Here is a 20,615-nt window from a genome sequence, read left to right as displayed (position 1 = left end):
TATGCGGACGCAGGGTCCTCTCAGGCAGAACTTGTTGAATTGTTAAAGTTACCTGAGGTCAAACAGAGTATGAATGTCCAAGTCCAGTGAATGACTGGAATAAAGGCTCCTTTTAATAAGGGAAGCTAAGTTAAATGAAAATTATTTCTGTATTTTTGTAAAGGAAAAAAGTAATTAAAAAAGAAATAAACCAAATTGCCTGGGCACGGTGGCTCCCGCCTGCAATGCCAGCACTTGAGGAGGCTGAGGTGGGCAGATCCCTTGAGCTCAGAAGTTCGAGATCAGCTTGGCCAACATGGTGAAACCTCATCTCTACTAAAAATACAAAAATTAGCCAGGTGTGATGGCACACGTCTGTAGTCCCGGCTGCTCCCGAGGCTGAGGCTGGAGGCTCCCTCGAACCCAGGAGGCAGAGGCTGCAGTGAGCCGAGATCTTGTCATTGCACTGCAGCCAGGGCAGCAGAGCAAGATTCTGTCTCAAAAAGAAAAAAAAAATGTTGGGGAAAATATTTTAATCTAGTTGAGAAGTTCCTGCAGGCTTTATACTCGTGATCTTCCTGCGTGAGCGGCACTTCAGTGCCATGTTCCTGCGCGTCGGGCAGGGTGGCTCTCCGTGTGGCACAGCGCACACAAGGTCTCTGTTCTCTATTTTTTGGAAAAAAATGGAAATTTTATGTAGCTTTGGCTGCATCTCAAGAAAGCTCTCTCTGACTTTTTTTTTCTAAACAGCAAGTCAGATTTCTAATCCTGTTCTCCCCAAATGTGCGCTTTCCTTCAAGAAAATACGTGGCACACCTATAATCCCAGCACTGAGGGAGGCTGAGGGGGTAATCAATCACCTGAGGTCAGGAGTTCGAGGCCAGCCTGGCCAGCATGACGAAACCTTATCTCTACTAAACATACAAAAAATTAGCAGGGCATGGTGGTGGGCACCTGTAATGTAATTCCAGCTACTCAGGAGGCTGAGGCACAAGAATCGCTTCAATCTGGGAGGCAGAGGTGGCAGTGAGCCAAGATCGTGCCACTGACCTCCAGCCTGGACATAAGAGGGAGACTTTGTCTCACTTAAAAAAAAAAAAAAGAAAGAAAGAAAGAAAAAGAAAAACAAGAAGAAAGAAAGAAAGAAAGGAAAAGAAAGTGAAAGAGTAGGCCGGGCACAGTGGTTCGTGCCTGTAATTCCAGCACTCTGGGAGCCTGAGGCGGGTGGATCACCTGAGGTCGAAAGTTCCAGACCAGCCTGACCAATATGCAGAAACCGCATCTCTACTAAAAATACAAAATTAGCCAGGTGTGGTGGCACACGCTTGTAATGCCAGCTACTCAGGAGGCTGAGGCAGGAGAATCATATGAACCCAGAAGACAGAGCTTCTGCTGAGCTGAGATAGCGCCATTGCACTCCATCTTGAGCAACAAGAGAGAAACTCAAAAAAAAAAAAAAAAAAAAGAAAGAAAGAAAAAGAAAACCTGCGGGCCACAGTCCTTCCTAATTAACGACACTGAGTAAAGCCCACTGCCGTCTGTCCTCGCCTTGCAGTCACAGCTGCTCAGTTGAAAGACGGATCATTACAGCCTCTCTCTTGGAGGCAGGTCAGAGGACTTCCTCGTTCCAGCCCCTCCTTCCTGGGGCAGGATCCAGAATCCGAGGCTCACTATCCCACTGCGCTCCAGGGAGCCCCCCACCTCTGCTCGGGGAGATCCCTGCCAGGCACTCCTGTCTGCTTGTTCATCCCCACAGCCAGTGAAACATTGGTGCGGTGACCATGGCAACCGTCCCCACCAATGTGCAGCCACTAAGATACAGAATGTGTATTCTAAAAATGCTCCTTTGTCCTGTTGGCTGTTTTCAAGCTGATAAACTCAGAAAATCTGACTTACCTTCAATGTCCCATTCACTCCACTGTCTTCTCTGACCAAACATGATTGTAGGACTTCTCATCCACGTCCCCGTGTTAGACGACAAGAGCCACATCCTGGTCTCTTAACCCTGGGCCACCTGGGAAGAGCAGGTAGACAGGCCACGCTGAGAGCAATGCTTTGTCTTTTTAGAGACACTTTTTATTGTGAAAGAGTTGTAGCTTTATAGGAAAGTTGCAAACATAGCACAGAGAGTCCTCTTGAAAGGTACCAACCTACAGACCCAAGGCATCTACCCCGTCGGCCCTGTGCCAGCTTCCCTGAATGCTGAGCACCTTACGTAGCCCGGCACATTCCTACAGCTGGGAAGTGGCACTGCCAGCTGACAGTTAGTGGAGGCACAGCCTTTATTTGGGCTCCCCCCGTTTTCCCACGAGTGTTCATTTCTCTGCCAGGATCCCATCCTGGGTTCCTCGTTGTACTCAATCATCATATCTTCTAGGCTGGTCTGTGACAACTTTTGATTTTCCTTGTTTTTCATGACCTTTTTTGAAGAGCACTGTATTTTGAAGACTGTTCCTTAATTCGGGTTTGTTCACTGTTTTCTCATGATTAGGCTGGGGCTGTGGGTTTGGGGTGGACGACCCCCTGGTGAGGCGCTTGCTTGTCCCGTCATATGGGGGGTACCGGAGAGTGATGGGCCTCCTCACCAGCGATGCGAACCCCGTTCCTGTGGGCACCGTGGTCCTCATCAGTAGAGGAACATTCATGATGTGAGTTTTTTTGTATACAACCAATTAACAAACCCTGGGACCAGCTGCGTGCCATCACTTTCTTTAAATCAGGTGGTGGGGGTGGGGGAACACGTCTTTGGATGGGAGTGGAAGGTCCCCGGGGCCTTGTTCCCAGGACGTCTGTGACATTGCTGTTGAAACAAGCACCCGGCCCCAGGAAGGTGAGCGCCTGTGTTGTGGGGGGTTTATCTGGGCGCTGCGTTTCTTGCAGGAAATCCCTATCTCAGGGACATCATCTGTTTGCCTGAGATGGACCTGGCCTCGCCCCCCCAGGCCCTCCAAGGCCGTGGCACAAGCAAAAAAATCCGGGGGCTCCAAAGTCACGAAGCTAAAGGGAAATGTCAGGCTGGGAACGGCTTAGTGCCAATCTGCCTCTCATCCGATTCAAAGTCCCCCTCTGCTCACTGAGACAGGTGCACATCTGGTGGTCTCCTTGGAGGCTGACCGTAACTCAAAAGTGCAGCCGTTTGTCTCTGCCTACCCAGGACCCAGAAGCTCCTCCCGCTTCCAGGCTTCCCACTTTGCTTGGAGTTGTGTCGCCTTTACGGACCAACCCAGTGTTCCTCTTATCTGTGTTGACTGATGTCTCAGGTCTCCCTAGAGAGGGTAACACTCCCCTGTGCTCTGACCATCTTGGGCACACGTGGTCAGGACCTCCTGAGGCTGTGTCACGGGCACCCGTCCTCAACCTCGGAAAAACCCTCTTTCTAAATTAACTGAGACCTGTCTCAGATTTTCGGGGTCCACACTCTCATCCGCCATGTACGAGCACTCTGTTGTTAGGAGATGCCTTGATTCTGTTGAGAACACGGGGCGGCGGGAAGGCCGTGCTCTGTTCAGGAGCAGGGTCGCTGCGGCCGGCAGGGCTCTCACTCCGCTCTCTCCCCGCAGCTCTCTACGGCGTTCTGTTCGAGAAGAGCAAGGAGGCTGCCTTCGCCAACTACCGCCTGGGCGAGGCCCTGGGCTTCGTGGCTGCCTTCGGGTACAGCACGTTTTTGTGCGTCCACGTCAAGCTCTACATTCTGCTGGGGGTCCTGAGCCTGACCATGGCGGCATACGGGATTGTGGAGTGTGTGGAGTCCAAGAGCACGACCAGACCCTGGGACCCGGGACAGGCCAACCTCACAGAAGACAAAGAAGCGCAAACAAAAATGTGAGAGCAGGGAGGTCGGAGGAGGAGGAATCAGGACGGACCCGCCAGAGAGTGTTGTAGAACATGCCTCAGGACTCAGAGCTGGCTCCTCACCGCCATTCAGCACCGGTGGCCGTTCTGAAGATACATCATTGCACGCTTCAGGCCCTTCCTTCTCTTCTGACACGTTTTAGCGCACCATCTTATCAACAGAGATCAAGTGTATACGGGAAGGTGTCAGTTAATTAAACTTTAGATACAAAAGGAAAAGGTCTAGAGTAGAATCAGAATTTGCCTGCAATCATAGACTCACCCTAGCTTTTGTTCTTACAGTTATTTTGAGAATTGGAAGTCTGCTTAAAATAATGTACTCTAACCCCATAATTTTACACGTGGGCAAACTTTTAAACGCTGACTCTACTTGGATGAAAACATCAAACATTTCTCAAAGGGGTCCTGACAGGTCAGCTGACTCAGCCTCACAGTCAGGAGGTGGAGCTGCAGGGTGGACTGACCTGGCTTAAAAGAGGGCGTGAGTGGCCAGAGTGTTGCTGGAAGGACTCAGTTCCTGAGACTGGATTTCAGTGCTGGGAATCCCCTGCCCCGCTGGTATCTCTCTGACCCTCTGTGGTAGACACTCGAACATGAGGAGCATGTAGGGAGACCCCATCTTGGACTCCAGGCTCCAAGACCAACCTTACCCCAATGACAGGGAGCAAGGAGTTATTTCCGTTTCAGGACTGAGGTGAAGCAGGGCAGCATCTCCAAGTGCTCCTGGGACAGCGAGCTTGCCAGTGTACAAGAGTCCACTTGAGGCAGCAGGATCGTCAGAATTCTGCTCAGAGAGTGAGCCATGATCACGTTCTGTGCTTACAGGAAAGTGCCAGGCTCTGTGTGTCAGGAGCACGAGCGTCCTCTGAGTCACTGGAGTGACTAATTTCACATACAAAGGCACAGATAGGCTCAAAGTAAAAGAATGGAGGAATATTTACCAAGCCAATGGAAAGAAAAAGAAAAGCAGGGCTACAATCCTAGTATCCGGTAAAATAGGACTTTGAATGAACAAAAATAAGGGAAAAAAGAAGGGCGTTAGGTAATGGTAAAGGAATCAATGCAACAAGAAGAGCTAACTCTCCTAAGGATATATGCACCCAATACAGGAGCACCCAGATTCATAAAGTAAGTTCTTAGAGACCTACAAAGGGACTTAGACTCCCACGATAATAGTGGGAGACTAAACACACCTCTGTCAACGTTAGACAGGTGAACGGCACAGAAAATTAACAAGGATATTCAGGATTTGAACTCAGCTCTGGACCAAACGGACCTAATAGATTAGATATCTACAGAACTCTCCAACCGATATCAACAGAATTCGTATTCTTCTCAGCACCAAATAGCACTTACTCTAAAATTGACTGCATAATTGGAAGTAATACACACCTCAGTTAACGAAAAAAGTGGAAATCATAGCAAACAGCCTCTCAGACCAGAGTGCAATCAAATTAGAAATCACGATTAAGAAACTCACTCAAAACCATACAACTACTTAAAAACTGAACAACCTTCTCCTGAATGACTATGGAGCATTCATTAATAATAACACAATTATTATTATTAAATAACAATAATTATTTTTATTGTTAAATAACAATAACAGTAAATAGCAAAATTAAGGCAGAAATAATGAAGTTCTTTGAAAGCAATGAGAGCAAATAGACAACACACCAGGATCTTGGGACACAGTTAAAGCAGTGTGTAGAAGGAAATTTATGGCCCTAAATGCCCTCAGCAGAAAGAAGGAAAGATCTAAAATCGATACCCTAAAATCACAATTGAAGGAACTAGAGAAACAAGAGCAAACACATTCAAAAGCTACCAGAATGCAAGAAAGAACTAAGATCAGAGAAGAACTGAAGGAGATAGAGACATAAAAAGCCCTTCAAAAAATTGATGAATCCAGAAGCTGGGTTTTGAAAAGATTAGCAAACTAGATAGATTCCAAGCCAGACTGATAAAGAAGAAAAGAGAGAAGAATCAAATGGACACATTAAAAAATGATAAAGGGGATATCACCACTGATCACACAGAAATACAAGCTAACATCAAAGAATACTATAAACACCTCTATGCAAATCAATTTAAAAATCCAGGAGAAATGGATAAATTCCTGGACACATACACCGTCTGAGGTCAAAACCAGAAAGAATTTGAATTCCTGAATAGACCAGTAATAAGTTCTGAAATTGAGGCAGTAATTAGTAGCCTACCAACTAAAAGAAGTCCAGGACTGGAGAGATTTACAGCCAAATTCTACCAGAGGTACAAAGAGGAGCTGGTATCATTCCTTCTGGAACTATTCCAAACTACAGAAAAAGAGGGACTCCTCTCTATCTCATTTTATGAGGCCAGCATCATCCTGATTCCAAAAGCTGGTAGAGACACAACAAAACAAGAAAATTTCAGGCCAAGTTCTCTGATGACCATCAACATAAAAATTCTCAATAAAATACAGACAAACCAAACCCAGTAGCATATCAAAAAGCTTATCCACCATGATCAAGTTGGCTCCATCACTGTGATCAAGGCTGTTTCAACATACACAAATCAAATCGATAAGTGTAATCCATCACATAAACAGAACCAATGACCAAAATCACGATTATCTCAATAGACATAGCAAAGGCCTTCGATAAAACTCAACACCCCTTCATACTAAAAACTCTTAATAAACTGAGTTTTGATGGAACACATATCAAAACAATAAGAGCTATTTATGACAAACACATAGTCAATATCATAGTGAAGGAGCCAAAGCTGGAAGCATTCCCTTTGAAAACCAACACAGGACAAGGATGCCCTCTCTCCCTACTCCTGTTCAGCTTAGTATTGGAAGTTCTCACCAGAGCAATCAAGCAAGAGAAAGAAATTAAGAGTATTCAGGTAGGAGGAGGAGAAGTCAAATTGTCTCTGTAGATGACATGATTGTATATTTAGAAAACCCCATCATTTGGCCCCAAAACTCCTTAAGCTAATAACTTCAGCAAAATCTCAGGATACAAAATCCATGTGCAAAAATCACAAACATTCCTAGACACAAATAATAGATAAGCAGAGTCAAATCAAGAGTAAACTTCCATTCACAATTGCTACAAACAAAATGCCTAGGAATACAACTTACAAGGGACGTGAAGGACCTCTTTGAGGCAAACTACAAACCACTGCTCAAGGAAATAAGAGAGGACACAAACAAATTGAAAGTAATTCCATGCTCACGAATAGGCAGAATCAACATTGTGAAAATGACCATACTGCCCAAAAGTAATTCATAGATTCAATGCTATTCTTATTAAGCTACGATTGACTTTCTTCAGAGAACTAGAAACAACTACTTTTAACTTCATATGGAACCACAAAAGACCCCTATAGCCAAGACAATCCTAAGCAAAAGAACAAAGCTGGAGGCATCACACTATCTGACTTTAAACCATACTACAGTGCTACATTAACCAAAACAGCATGATAACTGGTACCAAAACAGATGTACAGACCAACAGAATGGAACAGAGACCTCAGAGATAACACCACACATCTACAACCATCTGAAATTTGACAAACCTGACAAAAACAAGCAATGGAGAAAGGATTCCCTATTTAATAAATGGTGCTGGGAAAACTGGCCAGCCATATGCAGAAAACTGAAACTGGACCCCTTCCTTACACCTTATACAAAAATTAGCTCAAGATGGATTAAGGACTTAAACATAAAACATAAAACCATAAAAACGCAAGAAGAAAACCGAGGCAATACCATTCAGGGCATAGGCATGGGCAAAGACTTCATGACGAAAACACCAAAAGCAATGGCAACAAAGGCCAACATTGACAAATGGGATCTGATCAAACTAAAGAGCTTCTGCTCAGCAAAAGAAGCTATCATAGTGAACAGGCAACCTACAAAATGGGAGAAAGATTTTTGCAATCTATCCACCCGACAGAGGTCTAATATCCAGAATCTACAAGGAACTTAAACAAGTTTACAAGGAAAAAACAACCCAATGAAAAAAATCGGCAAAGTATCTGAACAGACACTTCTCAAAAGAAGACATTTATGTGGCCAACAGACGTATGAAATCATCACTGGTCATTAGAGAAACGCAGTCAAAACCACAATGAGATGCTATCTCATTTACCGTCGCCAGTGAGAATGGCAGTCATTAGAAAGTATGGAAATAACAGACGCTGGCAAGGATGCAAAGACACAGGAAGACTTTTACACTGCTGGTGGGAGCATAAATTAGCTCAGCAATGGTGGAAGATAATGTGGCGATTCCTCAAGGATCTAGAAGCAGAAACACCAGTTGACCCAGCAATGGGTTACTGGGTATCTACACAAAAAATTATCAATTTATCTACTATAAACACACATGCACACAAAAAGGATTATAAGCATTCTACTATAAAGACAGGTGTATGCATGTGTGCCTGTATTTTATAGTAGAATGATTTATAATCCTTTGTGTGTCTGATAACCTGCAGTTGCATAGAGAACTCAAGCCAAGGTTGGGAGGGTGGCCCTGTGCATGCCCCCACCCCAGGACCTTCCCCTTCTGCAGAGCACAGGAGATGGGGTTCCTAGGAGCAGGGGTGTGGACTGGGACCCCCAGGGGCACTTGGTAGTCAGTCCTTAATGTTTACTGCAGCACTATTTACAATCGCAAAGACTTGGAACCAACCCAAATGCCCATCAATAATAGACTGGATAAAGAAAATGTGGCACATATACACCATGGGATACTATGCAGCTATAAAAAAGAATGAGTTCATGTCCTTTGCAGGGACGTGGATGAAGCTGGAAACCATCATCCTCAGCGAATTAACACAGGAACAGAAAACCAACTACTGTGTGTTCTCACTCATAAGGGGGAGTTGAACGATGAGCACACATGGACACAGAGAGGGAAATATCACACAGGAGGGCCTTTCTGGCGGTGGGGGGAAAGTGGAAGCAGAACATTAGGACAAATCCCCAGCGCATGCAGGGCTGAAAACCTAGATGACGGGTTGATAGGTGCAGCAAACCGCCACGGCACAGGTGTCGCCATGTCACAAACCTGCACATTCAGCACATGTATCCTAGAACTTAGAGTAAAAAAATAATGATAGGCACAGTAAGAGGTTAACAATAAAACTGATAATAAAATGGAACAATTAGATCAATATACTGTGATGAGAGTTACGTGACTGTGGTCTCTCTTGCTCTTACAATATCTTATTCTGGGGCACTCATCACCTATATCCAGACTATGGAAAGCAAAACCATGAATTAGGGGCCGCTACTGTGAACGTGCAGAGATTGAAGCATCTTACACAGAACACACTTAGGTAACCAGCACCCAGACCATGTCATGAAACACCACCAGCACCAGCCGAGACCCTGGGCACCCACTGCCTGCACTTCCCCCAAGACAGCAGCTTCCAAAGCTGGAGGCTCATTTTATGTACTTAATTTGATGTCTCCCCATCTTGATTAACATTTATTATGAAAGTATCATGTTCATTATAGTCCTTCAAGCAGTACTGAAGTAATGGCGGTAATGAAAGTCCATTCCCAATTGCTGTTTACTACCTCCCCCAGTGAATCAGGTACTGTGCTCCCTGTGGGGTTTTGGGGAAGGTAACTGGCAAAACGTCTAGGGTTTGGCCACCAGGTGGGAAGATCTTTGGGAGGCACAGAAGGCCCCCCGAGTTCCCTGAAGCCAGGCTGTTTTCAGTCTTTCTCTCTCAGGCTCGGTAGAGGGTAGACGGGGTTCCTCTTCCATCAGCCACCCAGGAGGCAAGTCTTGGTGCTCACTGGAGGGATAGGGCAGGCGTGTCATAAAATGGAGAAAATTCTACATATTTCTACGGAATGTTTTCACTTCTCCAGAATTATAGATGCAAACATCATTATGAATCCAACCTCCTCTTGATCCCATCAGGAGAGGTATAAAATAGGTGTGTCCTGGTGCCAAGAGTGGGAAGCCAGGGCTAGATTTATGCCATAATAGTGGGCATCTGTGAGGTCCACACAACAGAATGTAGAGACCCCCTCCCGCGCATGCCGACTGCAGCATGAGGCCAGGGCAGGAGGAGACGCTGGACGGACCCTGTGGTGGGATCCAGGGTTCCTCTGGGTTGGCCTCTGACCTCAAGTCCACAATCTGCGCAGTCAGGCCCTAGGAGGTATGAAGCCCATCTCCAAGCCTTTCTATGTCTGGTAACCAGGAGTTGCATGGAGAACTCAAGCCGAGGAGAGAACTGAGCCCCACGTGAAGTCAGGGAAATAATCAAAGGGGACAACAGATGGTTTGGAGGATGTGTTTGCTCCTAGTGCGCACTTTAGAAAAACACACATTTTTATAGAAAATTCACACCGCACGCTTTTCGTGCTGAGGTGCCCCTAGCCATCTCCTCCCATCTCGATCGCTTCGCCTTCTTCTGCCAACACCCCGGCAGAAGGCAGCATGGAGGTGACAGAGGTGCGTGTGAGGACATTCCAGGTGAAGGGACCGATGACACATGGTGGAGTGACCGCAGGATTTACACATCGCCTCACCAGGTGACGTGGGCCCAGGTGCTCTTGCTGCTGCCGGGATTGCATTCCTCGGCCACGCACGACGCCCAGATAAAATAACCCCACCCATCCACCCTTCCTGTACGCTCAGTAGGACAGTCCAGGTGGAAGAATTTAATTTCACTTATTTTTACAAAATTTACCCCCGAACCTGCTGGGAGAAAACAATCAATAATTAACAGTGCATGAACACGTCACATGGGAAAAGAAAAACCCCTTTCGGATGACGTATTACGAATCACTTTTGATCTTGGTTTGCGGATTAGAAAATGAGCCACGTTTCCCTATGCTGGGCAGAGCTTAGGCCACATTTCAGCGGCTTGTTGCGCAGTTTATATAGAGTGACGTGAAGCAATTGATTCCTCCTGGACGATGAAGGCGGTGCCTGTAACTGCATGGATGGCAATAACGCGCTCAGCTGTCGTGCACAGAGGCAGCGACTTGCCGGAGCCGACACGGGCCGAGGGGAGAGTCTGCGGCTGAAATGCGTGCCAAGGTCTCTCTAGTTCCTGCAGTTCTGGACTGCAGAGGTGGCGGGCACAGGCCGATAGACTAGCGAGGACACGGCCTGAGCTGGCGGGAGGGGTCCGTCTGCGATCTCTGGCACAAACTTGTCTTAAACAAAAGGATACACACTCATTTAGGAAACTGAACTGTTCAGGCCCCGCCCTGAGTCCATGACTGGCCTACCCTTTGTGAGGACAGCAGGCCCTGCATCATCAGGCCACCAGCCTCCCTCCAGCCTCCCGCACCTTTCAGCGGGGCCCTGCAGCAGGTGCACGGAGACCCACAGAGGCCACCCTCACAACAGCACCTGATGAGAAGGCCGGACCTGCATTCCTCCACACCAAGCCAGGCGCCCGGGTAAGTGGAGGAAGAGACACGCAGGATGGGAGGGTGGCTGCGTGTACAGCTCTGTCCCAGGAGCAGCCCCTCCCGGGGAGCACAGAGGCCAGGTCACCAGGAGCAGTGAGTGTGCCCGGGGAGCCCTGGGGCACTGGTAGTCAGTGCTTCATGCTCCTTCAAAGGAAAAGCCGTCCAGGGTTCTATTAAGTTATGCACTTTTCAGTCCACATGTTCTCATGGCGTCCAGGGCCTTCTGCATGCTGGGATGCCAGTTATACCAGAGGGCACAAAGTAGACCCAGTTCTGAGACTCAAGTGATCCAAGGAGGAGAGTGCAAGTTAAATGCATCCCATAGTAGGTATAGGAAATTCAACTGATTTCAGCCAAAACCGATTGTATGGCCGCTGTTTTCTGGGAGCTGTGACAGGTGCTAGGGTTATGAGACTGAATTGGATCATATATGAAACACACATGGCTATAATTTAGGGGTGAGCATAATTGTTCCATAGGGTAAGTGTGAAGTGGTATGGAGCCCACAGGGGGAGAATAAAATTCCCCCAGTAGGGGAAAGGAAGGACTTTGAGGAGGAGTGGGCATTCACGGTGGGCTCCTTGGGAGAGGTGGACTTCCATCGGCAGAAACTCAGGGGCTCTGGGGGCCTTTGAGGCCGAGGAGGGTGGGCCAAAGCATGGGGCTCCTGTCATCACCTGAGGGTGGGAAGCGGGCTGTGAAATTCTGAACAGTGGCCGAGGACAGGGGCAAGGCCCTGGTGCCTGCGTGCCGGCCTGTGGACTCCACACCGGAGGCAGAGGTATTGCTGAAGGAAGAGACCGCACCTGCTTCTCCAGCCTGCAAAGGGGCAAAGTCAGCGTTCCCAGCCTGGGACTAGTGCCGGCGCGTGCGTTTCCATCAGCTCAGTCCACCCCGGGTGTGTTGGAAATGAGGCTACTCCGGGTGTCCTGGGGCCGAACGTGCACATGGGATGTGATCTTTGACCTCTGGGACCTTAGAACGTTCTTGAGAAAACAGAACTTTCCTGATAATGAACAGAAAAAATAGCGCATGCTCTCTGGTTTGATAATAAAATAATTATTCTGCATTTCAAGCAATACAAATTTTATTCAAAAGTACATTTATGTGAGAACTATTTTAAGTTGGTCAACTTTCAAAACATGACTAACCATATCATCTATAATTAGTGTGAGAAGCACCCTCATTCCATATAAACCATAGGCCACAGCTATCAACTACGCATCAGGAAAGGTGACCAGCAGGACGCTGACCACTACAGGCCAGATGCCTCAGGGCAACTGATTTCCACAAATGGTTTTGCTGACCTAGAATAACCGCGCACAAGGCCTGCAGCTACTGTGCGTTCCTACCCAATAACGGTGGGATATTTCGTCTGTCTACGCCAAGCCTGCCCAGCCCCAAGCCCTCGGGTCTCATGCAACCTAGGAGAGCTTTGAATGTGACCCAACACAAATTTGTAAACTTTCTTAAAACATCACGAGGTGTTTTTTGTTTTTGTTTTTGTTTGCCATTTTTTTTTTTTGTTTGTGTGTTTTTAGCTCATCAGCTGTTGTTGGTGTGAGTGTATTTTATGTGTGGCCCAAGACAATTCTTTTTCCAGTGCGGCCCATGGAAGCCAAAAGCCTGGACCCCCTGGTAGACCATGTAAATCAAAGAAAATGACCAAGGCAAGTCAATCATTTAGGTAGTTTATGTGCTAGAGCACCTTCGGGGTCTTCAGGGTCTTCAACTTTCAGGTGGCTCAAAGGGCCCAACCTTCTCTCTGTGGCCCCATCCTTGACAGGGACCTGCTCACAGGACCCCTCCCTTGGCCACACCTGAAACACAGGCTCCCACCTGAGAAAGCATTTGGCGGTGCAAGGCGGAGATCATGACGTTACTGATATCATCAGAAAGGTTTTTTGTAGTTTACATATTATTAGCAAAATTACACTTCTATCCACTTTAGAGACAATCAGGACTCAACAGTGTGACTTCCCAGTGAGGCTGAAAACCCTGGCTCCAAATAAAGTTCTTCACAATTTTGAGGGAATGTTGAATAACTTCTTTCCAGATAACGCTTGTCAGCCTGGAGAGCTCTTTTAATTGGGTTGTTCCATCTATAATCAGGCTTCAGACAGGGTTGGTGAAATTGACAGGTGTCCCAGCTTCTGCCTCAAATACATGGGAAATATTGTTAAATAATTCATAATTTCACGTTATTTTTTGTTGTAATATGTTTGTATATTTGCATAGAGCATGTATATTACACACTCCTTTGCCTTTTTAATCTGAGTACAGTGAACCTAATTTAATCTTCTCTAGATAATGTAAATCATTAGCTATAAGCTTTGGCTAATACAAATGGATGCCTTCAGGGCCTAGCCAGGACCCAGCCTCTGCAGTCAAGTGCTCCAGACCACTGTGGTTTTATATGTTATTTGCAGCTTTCATTAAATTTATTACACAAGTAGTCATTCTCGTCTGGTTCCAGCAGTGTCTCACCAGCACTTCTGATGTATTATAGGCTATAAGCTCAAATATCCAAAGCTGTATTTTATGTTATACAAATGTCTGTGTGTGTGTGTGTGTGTGTGTGTGTGTGTGTGTATGCTGTAAACTGGGATGACTGAATTTTAATAACCCTGATGGATTGACCAATTCTGTATGCTCCTTGTCAAAGCAACAGCAACACTGGAGAGCTGTGTGTTCACAGTTGATGCTGCTTTGTTCAGAGATCTTAGAGAACCACCACCCCAGCCTGTGCCTCCGAGGCAAATCACACTGAGCAGCGGCCTGCAGGCCTGGGAGCAAGCCACAGGAGGCGGGTGTCTCCTTCCCTCCGGGACCAGGCCGCCCAACAGCAACGCTGGAGAAAAAGGTGGGTGGGCACGCCAGGAAGTCCCCCCTTCCTTTCTCCTTCCTTCCTTCCTTCCACCTTCCTTCCGTCCGTCACTCGCTCCCTCCCTCCCTCCCTCCTTCCCTCCCTCCCTCCCTCCTTCTCTCCTTCCTCCTGTTCTCCTCTTTCCTTCCCGCATTGCCTCCTTCCCTCCCTCCTTCCTTTCTTGTAAACCTTCAATGAAAGTACAGCGTCTGTCAAAAGTTACTTCTTTTACATGAATTAGACATTTTAAACACTGTAGAACGTCCCCCGAGGAGGTTATGTGCGTCATCATGTGATCATCGATGCACGAACAACACAAATCAAAATTGCCTTAACTTGAAAGTTTAGATGAGCACGTTGTCGCAGGACTTAGACATATGCACATTTTTACCAAGAGGCTTTGACCTTCCCTGCCCTTTCTCTAGATCTTAATGAAACATCACGCTTCATCGTCAGTTATGATCTTCTTAATAATTATCCTGCTTTCCTTCTTCAAAATGCATCATTCAGATCTGCATTTTATCTTTCAAAATGTGAGGTAAAATCTCAACATTATTGTTCTTACTAAATAGGTTATAAAAACGTAAGTTGTTCTTTCCAACTCTCTTTCTCACTGAAACCACCATTTGAGTGACCCAACCCCTCCAGTGGGTTGCACACTGAAACCCCTCCAGTGGGCCTCTTGGGTCGGGTCGGAGCTTGGGGAACCACGGTAGGAGTCTGGCCTTCTGAAATTTCTCAGGCAAATAGAACACCCACTAATTTTATGGCATCATTGTTTCACACCTCTTGTAACATACTCAAATGCATTTAACTACATGAAAGTCGCCATTCCTGTTTTGTTCTTAATCATGCTCACTTTTTAGGCCAACAGACGTGGGTTGACGGCGACTCAGCCCTCGAAAGTATGACGCAGTATTGGCAAACAGTTTTGACTGTTACTAACACCATGCAGTAGAAGGGTACACTCTGAAGAACAGAGTAAAGGGGTGCCCGGCACGAGATGGATGTATTCTAGTAAAGGGAGCAGAGGTGGCATGTTGGTGAAGAGACGGGGTGTCCAGTGACACCGCACAGAGGGCGGGTGGACAGGCAGGACGGCCGGCGGCACCAGGTGCACGCTTTCATCAGGAAAATCTACTAGGTTGTAATCTTGGACACTCCTCTGACCTTTCTCGATGATCCATTTTTAGAAAAGAAAACCTCATTTGGTGGCGGAAGATGAACCTCCAGGGGTCCTCTCAAAGCCACTGGTTTTCCGCGTTGACGAGACCACCCCGGGCGTGGTGCAAAGCGTCCTCCTGGAGCGAGGGTGGAGTAAGTTCGCTGAGCAGGAGCAGAACGTGGAGGACTGGAACCTGTACTGGAGGACGTCGTCCTTCCGAATGACCGAGCACATCAGCGTTAAACCGTGGCAGCAGCTCAACCACCACCCCGGAACAACCAGGCTCACCAGGAAAGACTCTCTGGCCAAACACCTGAAGCACATGAGGAGGGTATACGGCACTGCCCTGTACCAGTTCACACCCCTGACGTTCGTCATGCCCAGCGACTACACCAAGTTCGTGGCTGAATACTTCCAGGAGAGGCAGACGCCAGGCGCCACGCACAGCTATTGGATTTGCAAGCCTGCCGAGTTATCTCGTGGGAGGGGGATACTCATTTTCAGTGACTTTAAAGACTTCATCTTTGACGATACGTACATAGTGCAGAAATACATCTCCAACCCTTTACTTATTGGCAGATATAAAAGTGATCTCCGCATCTATGTCTGTGTCACCGGCTTTAAGCCTTTGACCATTTACGTGTATCGGGAAGGGTTGGTTCGGTTCGCCACAGAAAAGTTCGACCTCGGTAACTTGCAAAACGATTACGCCCATCTGACCAACAGCAGCATCAATAAATCCGGGGCTTCCTATGGGAAGATCAAAGAAGGGGTTGGCCACGGTTGTAAGTGGACCCTCAGCAGATTTTTCTCCTACCTTCGGAGCTGGGATGTGGACGATCTGCTTTTGTGGCAGAAAATCCAGCGCGTGGTTATTCTCACCATCCTTGCCATTGCGCCATCTGTCCCCTTCGCTGCCAATTGCTTTGAGCTCTTTGGGTTTGATATTTTGATTGATGAGAACTTGAAACCATGGCTTTTAGAGGTCAACTACAGCCCAGCGTTGACCTTGGATTGTTCAACAGACGTGTTGGTGAAGAGAAAACTTATCCACGATATTATCGACCTGATTTACTTACATGATCTAAGAAACGAGGGGCGAGAAGGCAGTAAGGCCACACGTGGAAATTCCAACATCGATGCTGCAAAAAGTGAGAGACGTGGGCTTCACGCTCACGACTGTCTTCCTTATGAGTCTCTCTCGTTCACAGGCAGAACGTACAATGAGGATGACTCCGTGGTGGAGAAAGCTGTGAGCCTGTGTCCTGAAGCTGCACCCGCCTCCCAGCTGGAAGGGGAGGTGAGTGGGCAGGAGGATTTTCATCCACCCACGAGGAAGACGCCACAAAGCAAGCCCAAGTTACGGAGGAGGCACACACCTCACAAGACGCTCAGGCCCTACACGGCCCTCATGCAGTCGCACCCCTGCAAGACCAAGACCACCCCGCCTGTCCTCTCAGACCATGGCAAAGCCCCAGACCCCCGAGCAGGCAACTTTGTTCTTGTTTTTCCTTTCAATGAAGCTACCCTTGGAGCTTCCAGGAATGGACTAAATGTCAAAAGAATAATCCAAGAGCTCCAGAAACTCATGAATAAGCAACATTCCTAAGTGGTGAGAAATAAAACCAAGACAAGCGACATGGATTTTTAAAAACCATGGATTCGTATCCTTGAGAAAGCGATAATTCAAGTCCATAACCCATGCCATCGGCATATTAACTCTGTCATTGGGACTGAAGATGTGGCCGTATGTATAAATATAAGAGGTCTGACAAAGCATAGCACGTTCCAGTCGTAATTAAACTACATTTTGTCACATGTTTATTTGCTCAGGTCTTCTGAAAGATTTCCACAAATACCACCCAGCATCCTATGTGTAATTGAATTGGCTACACCATAATTATGCTATGTACGTATTTAAACATGAGAAAAAGCTTATTATAACATTTTAAAAGAATTATTAGGTCAAAACAGGACAAAAGAGGCCAGGAGTTAACTCTTTGTATTTTTTTATAATCAACCACATTTGGTGAAACTTATTTTGTTAACTTAAAGACAGTCATTCAGAGTGAGATGAATTACTGAAAACTCTGAGTCAGACTTTGTACTAAAGAGCTCCCCGGGGGAAGGGGGCCTCCTTCAGCCGTATTTAAATGGTTCCCCCCTTGGCCTTGTCGCTGTTTGGTCACCATCACAGCATATGAGGTCACGGCTCCAGATCAAGGTATGCAGCCCTTCCTGCCAGGTAAACAGCGTCTGCAGTCCTAAGACATAAAATTCCCATAGGTCACCTGAAAACATGATTCTAGTGAAAGCAGTCAGACACCAAAGGCCACATATGGAATGACTCCATTGATATGAAAGGTCAGAACTGGCAAATCTTCCTAAAGCACTTTGGTGGTTTACGGGAGGAGTAACGAGGCGTGCCTGCTAATGGGTAGGTGGTTTCCCTTCAGGGCAACAAAAATGTTCTGAAACTATAGAGAGGTGCCGGTTACATAACACGAGAAATTCACTCAATATCACTAGTGGGACATTTCATGTTACGTGTATTTCACTACAATAAAAAAGGTGAAAGCTGGGCATGGAGGCTCATGCCTTCAATCCCAGTATTTTGGGAAGCCAAGGTGGGAGGATATCTTAAGCCCAGGTGTTCAAGTCCAGCCTGGGAAACTAACGAACCTCTTATCACTTGAGAAAAATTAATTTTTTTAATTAAGAAAGAAAGTTGCGGAGGGGGAAACTCAGACAGGCGTATCTCTCAGAAGGTTCCTGGGTGGGCAGGCCTGTTCACAGGTCACAGGTGAGAAGACCTGGAGCCACTTGAGAAGACCCACAGTGTACCAAGGTCAGAAGTCCGCCTGCAGGGGCATGGCTGGACGCACGCCTCCAGGGTCCCCAGGTGGGCGGAACCACTCTCAGTCTGCAGGCAGGAGGGGCCAGGACTGAAGTCCAGGACCCTCTGAGGATCTATCGTAGGACAGTGGCGGGCAAGCCTACTCCGGTGACAGAACGGGGTATCTCCTGGCAGGACCCCGGCTGGGCAGAACTCTCCTAGACCATAGCCTGGAAGGGCTAGACCCGAGCCCCAGGGCTATGTCAGGATCTGCCAAGTCCAAGTTCATTAAGTTCCACCCAGGAGTTCTGCTGGGTGAGACACCAGCAGTTCCCTATGTGACCAGAACTTCTCCTGGGTGACAGTAGAGTGGGGCTGGAGCCAGCATTCCGGGCCCGTTCATGTTCTGCAATGGGACAGAAGCCAGCAAGCCTATCCTGGTGGCCCAAACTGGTGAGTCTCCAGCAGGACCCTGTGGTGTTAAGATGGTGCCTGTGCCACAGCTGAGACGGCCTAGAGCCAAGAGAGGCCCCGTCAGCATCCGCTGTGGAACAAGACCCACCACAAGCCCGTGGGTGTTTCAGATGGGTATGTCTCTCTCTGGGTCCTTGGGGGAGCAGGACTGATTGGAACCACAGCTGAGGGCGGCTCGTGCCAAGGCACAGGGCAATTTTCAGGTCCACGGCTGGGACCACGTTGGCGGACCTGCCTGCTGGGGCACTGCTGTGCATGACTTCCCCTGGACTCCTTGGCAGGTGGTTTAGGAAGACTGGAAGTGACGGGATGGAAAAAGATATTCCAGGCAAACGGAAACCAAAAGGGAATAAGAATGGTTATCCTTTTATCTGACAAAACAGACCTTACGTCTATAACTATAAAAAGAGACAAAGATCATCCTTACTTCATAACAAAGGCGGGCATTAATCAAGAGCATGTTACAATTTTACAGTCTATGCACCCAACATTGGGCCCTCTAAATATGTAAAGTCAATAATAATCAATCTGAAGGGAGGCATAAACTGCAATACCATAGCAGCAGGGGGGCTTCGATACCCTACTTTCAACTGCAGACAGATCATGAGACAGAAAATCCGTAAGGAAATACTGGGCTTGAGGCTCACGTTGGCCCAACTGGACCTGACAGTCATGCACAGAACATTCCCCAGGATAGACCACAGGTTAGGGCACAAAGCAAGTCTTAGCAGCTTTAAGAAGACTGGAATCACATCAGGTTTCTTTTCTGACGATAGTGGAATAAAAATAGACATCAAAAAGTAGGAATTAAAAAATAAAACCCACAAATATGTGGAAATTAAGCAATATGCTCCTGAACAACCACTGAGTCAAAGAGGAAATTTAAAAGGAAAACTTAAAATGTCTTGAGAGAAATGAAAATGGAGACACAGCATACCAAAACTTACAGATGCTGCAAAAAGAAGTTCTAAAAGAAAACTTTATATCAAAAAAAAGTTCACATCAAAACAAAGAGAAAGATCTCAAATAAACATCTGAACAATGCATTTCAAGCAATTAGAAGAAAGAATAAACTCAACTCCAAGTCAGGAGAAGAAAGGAAATAAAAGGAGCAGAACTTAATGAAATGGACATTAGAAAAACAATATAAAAGACCAGTGAAACTACTTAGCCTTTAAAAAATATTTTTAAAAGTCGTTAAACTTTCACTAACTGAGGGAAAATAACATGACAATAAAAACAGATATGAAGGAAGAGACATTACGATTGATATCACAGAAATACAAAGAATCATAAGAGACTATTGTGAATAATTACATTCCAAGTAATTGGATAACCTAAGAGAAATGGGTACATTTCTAGACACATACAACCTACCAAGACGTAATCACGAAGAAACAGAAAACCTGAATAGGCCAATAACAAGTAGGGAGATTGAATCCGTAGCAGAAAGTCGCTCATTAAAGAAAAGTCCGGGATCTGATGACGTCACTTCTAAATTCTACCAAATATTTAGAGAATGGCAAATACCAATACTCCTCAACTCTTGCAAAAACCTGAAGAAAAGAAAATACCTCCAAACTCATTTTACAAGGCCAGACAAGGACACTACAAGAAAGAAAATTATAGACCAATATACTTAAGGATAAAAAACCTCAACAAAATACTAGCCAATTGAATTCAATAGCACTTCACAGAATCAAGTGGATTTTCCCCTGGGATGCAAGGATGGTTCAACAATATAATACCCTGCATTAACAGAATAAAGGGCAAAAATAATTTGGTCGTCTTGACAGAGGCATAAAAAAACAAAGCATTTGACAAATTCAACAACCTTTTATGATAAAAATTTTCAGCAAAGTAAATTCAAAGTAGGTACCTCAACACAGAAAAGGCCATAGATGACAAGCCTGCAGATCACATCACACTCAATAGCGAAGTGTTGAAAGCTTTTCCTCTCAGGTCAGTTCAACATGAGGATACCTCCTCTCACCACTTCTGC

The 20,615-nt window shown here is 46.4% G+C and overlaps 2 protein-coding genes across 3 annotated transcripts in view; both read left to right on the top strand.

Moving 5' to 3' along the window:
• The window catches only part of LOC141584218 (protein unc-93 homolog A-like), a 36,866-nt gene extending 27,883 nt beyond the window's left edge, over positions 1 to 8,983 (top strand). For both annotated transcript variants that reach the window (XM_074397150.1, XM_074397149.1), the window contains one exon: positions 3,540 to 8,983. In XM_074397150.1, coding sequence (XP_074253251.1) covers positions 3,540 to 3,805 — 266 coding nt within the window. In that variant the 3' untranslated portion in view covers positions 3,806 to 8,983. The remainder of the gene's footprint in view (positions 1 to 3,539) is intronic.
• Positions 8,984 to 11,213: 2,230 nt separating this feature from the next.
• On the top strand, positions 11,214 to 16,912 carry LOC101045901 (putative tubulin polyglutamylase TTLL2). Its single transcript, XM_039467690.2, is given in 4 exon segments — positions 11,214 to 11,260; positions 13,992 to 14,068; positions 14,071 to 14,135; positions 15,332 to 16,912. Coding segments are annotated over 4 exon segments (1,770 nt in total).
• The last annotated feature ends 3,703 nt before the right edge of the window (positions 16,913 to 20,615 follow it).

The sequence above is a fragment of the Saimiri boliviensis genome, chromosome 4, assembly GCF_048565385.1.
Source record: "Saimiri boliviensis isolate mSaiBol1 chromosome 4, mSaiBol1.pri, whole genome shotgun sequence".
Taxonomy (NCBI): domain Eukaryota; kingdom Metazoa; phylum Chordata; class Mammalia; order Primates; family Cebidae; genus Saimiri; species Saimiri boliviensis.
Note: the sequence above shows the minus strand (reverse complement) of the source record. Positions and strands in the feature narration are given on the sequence as shown.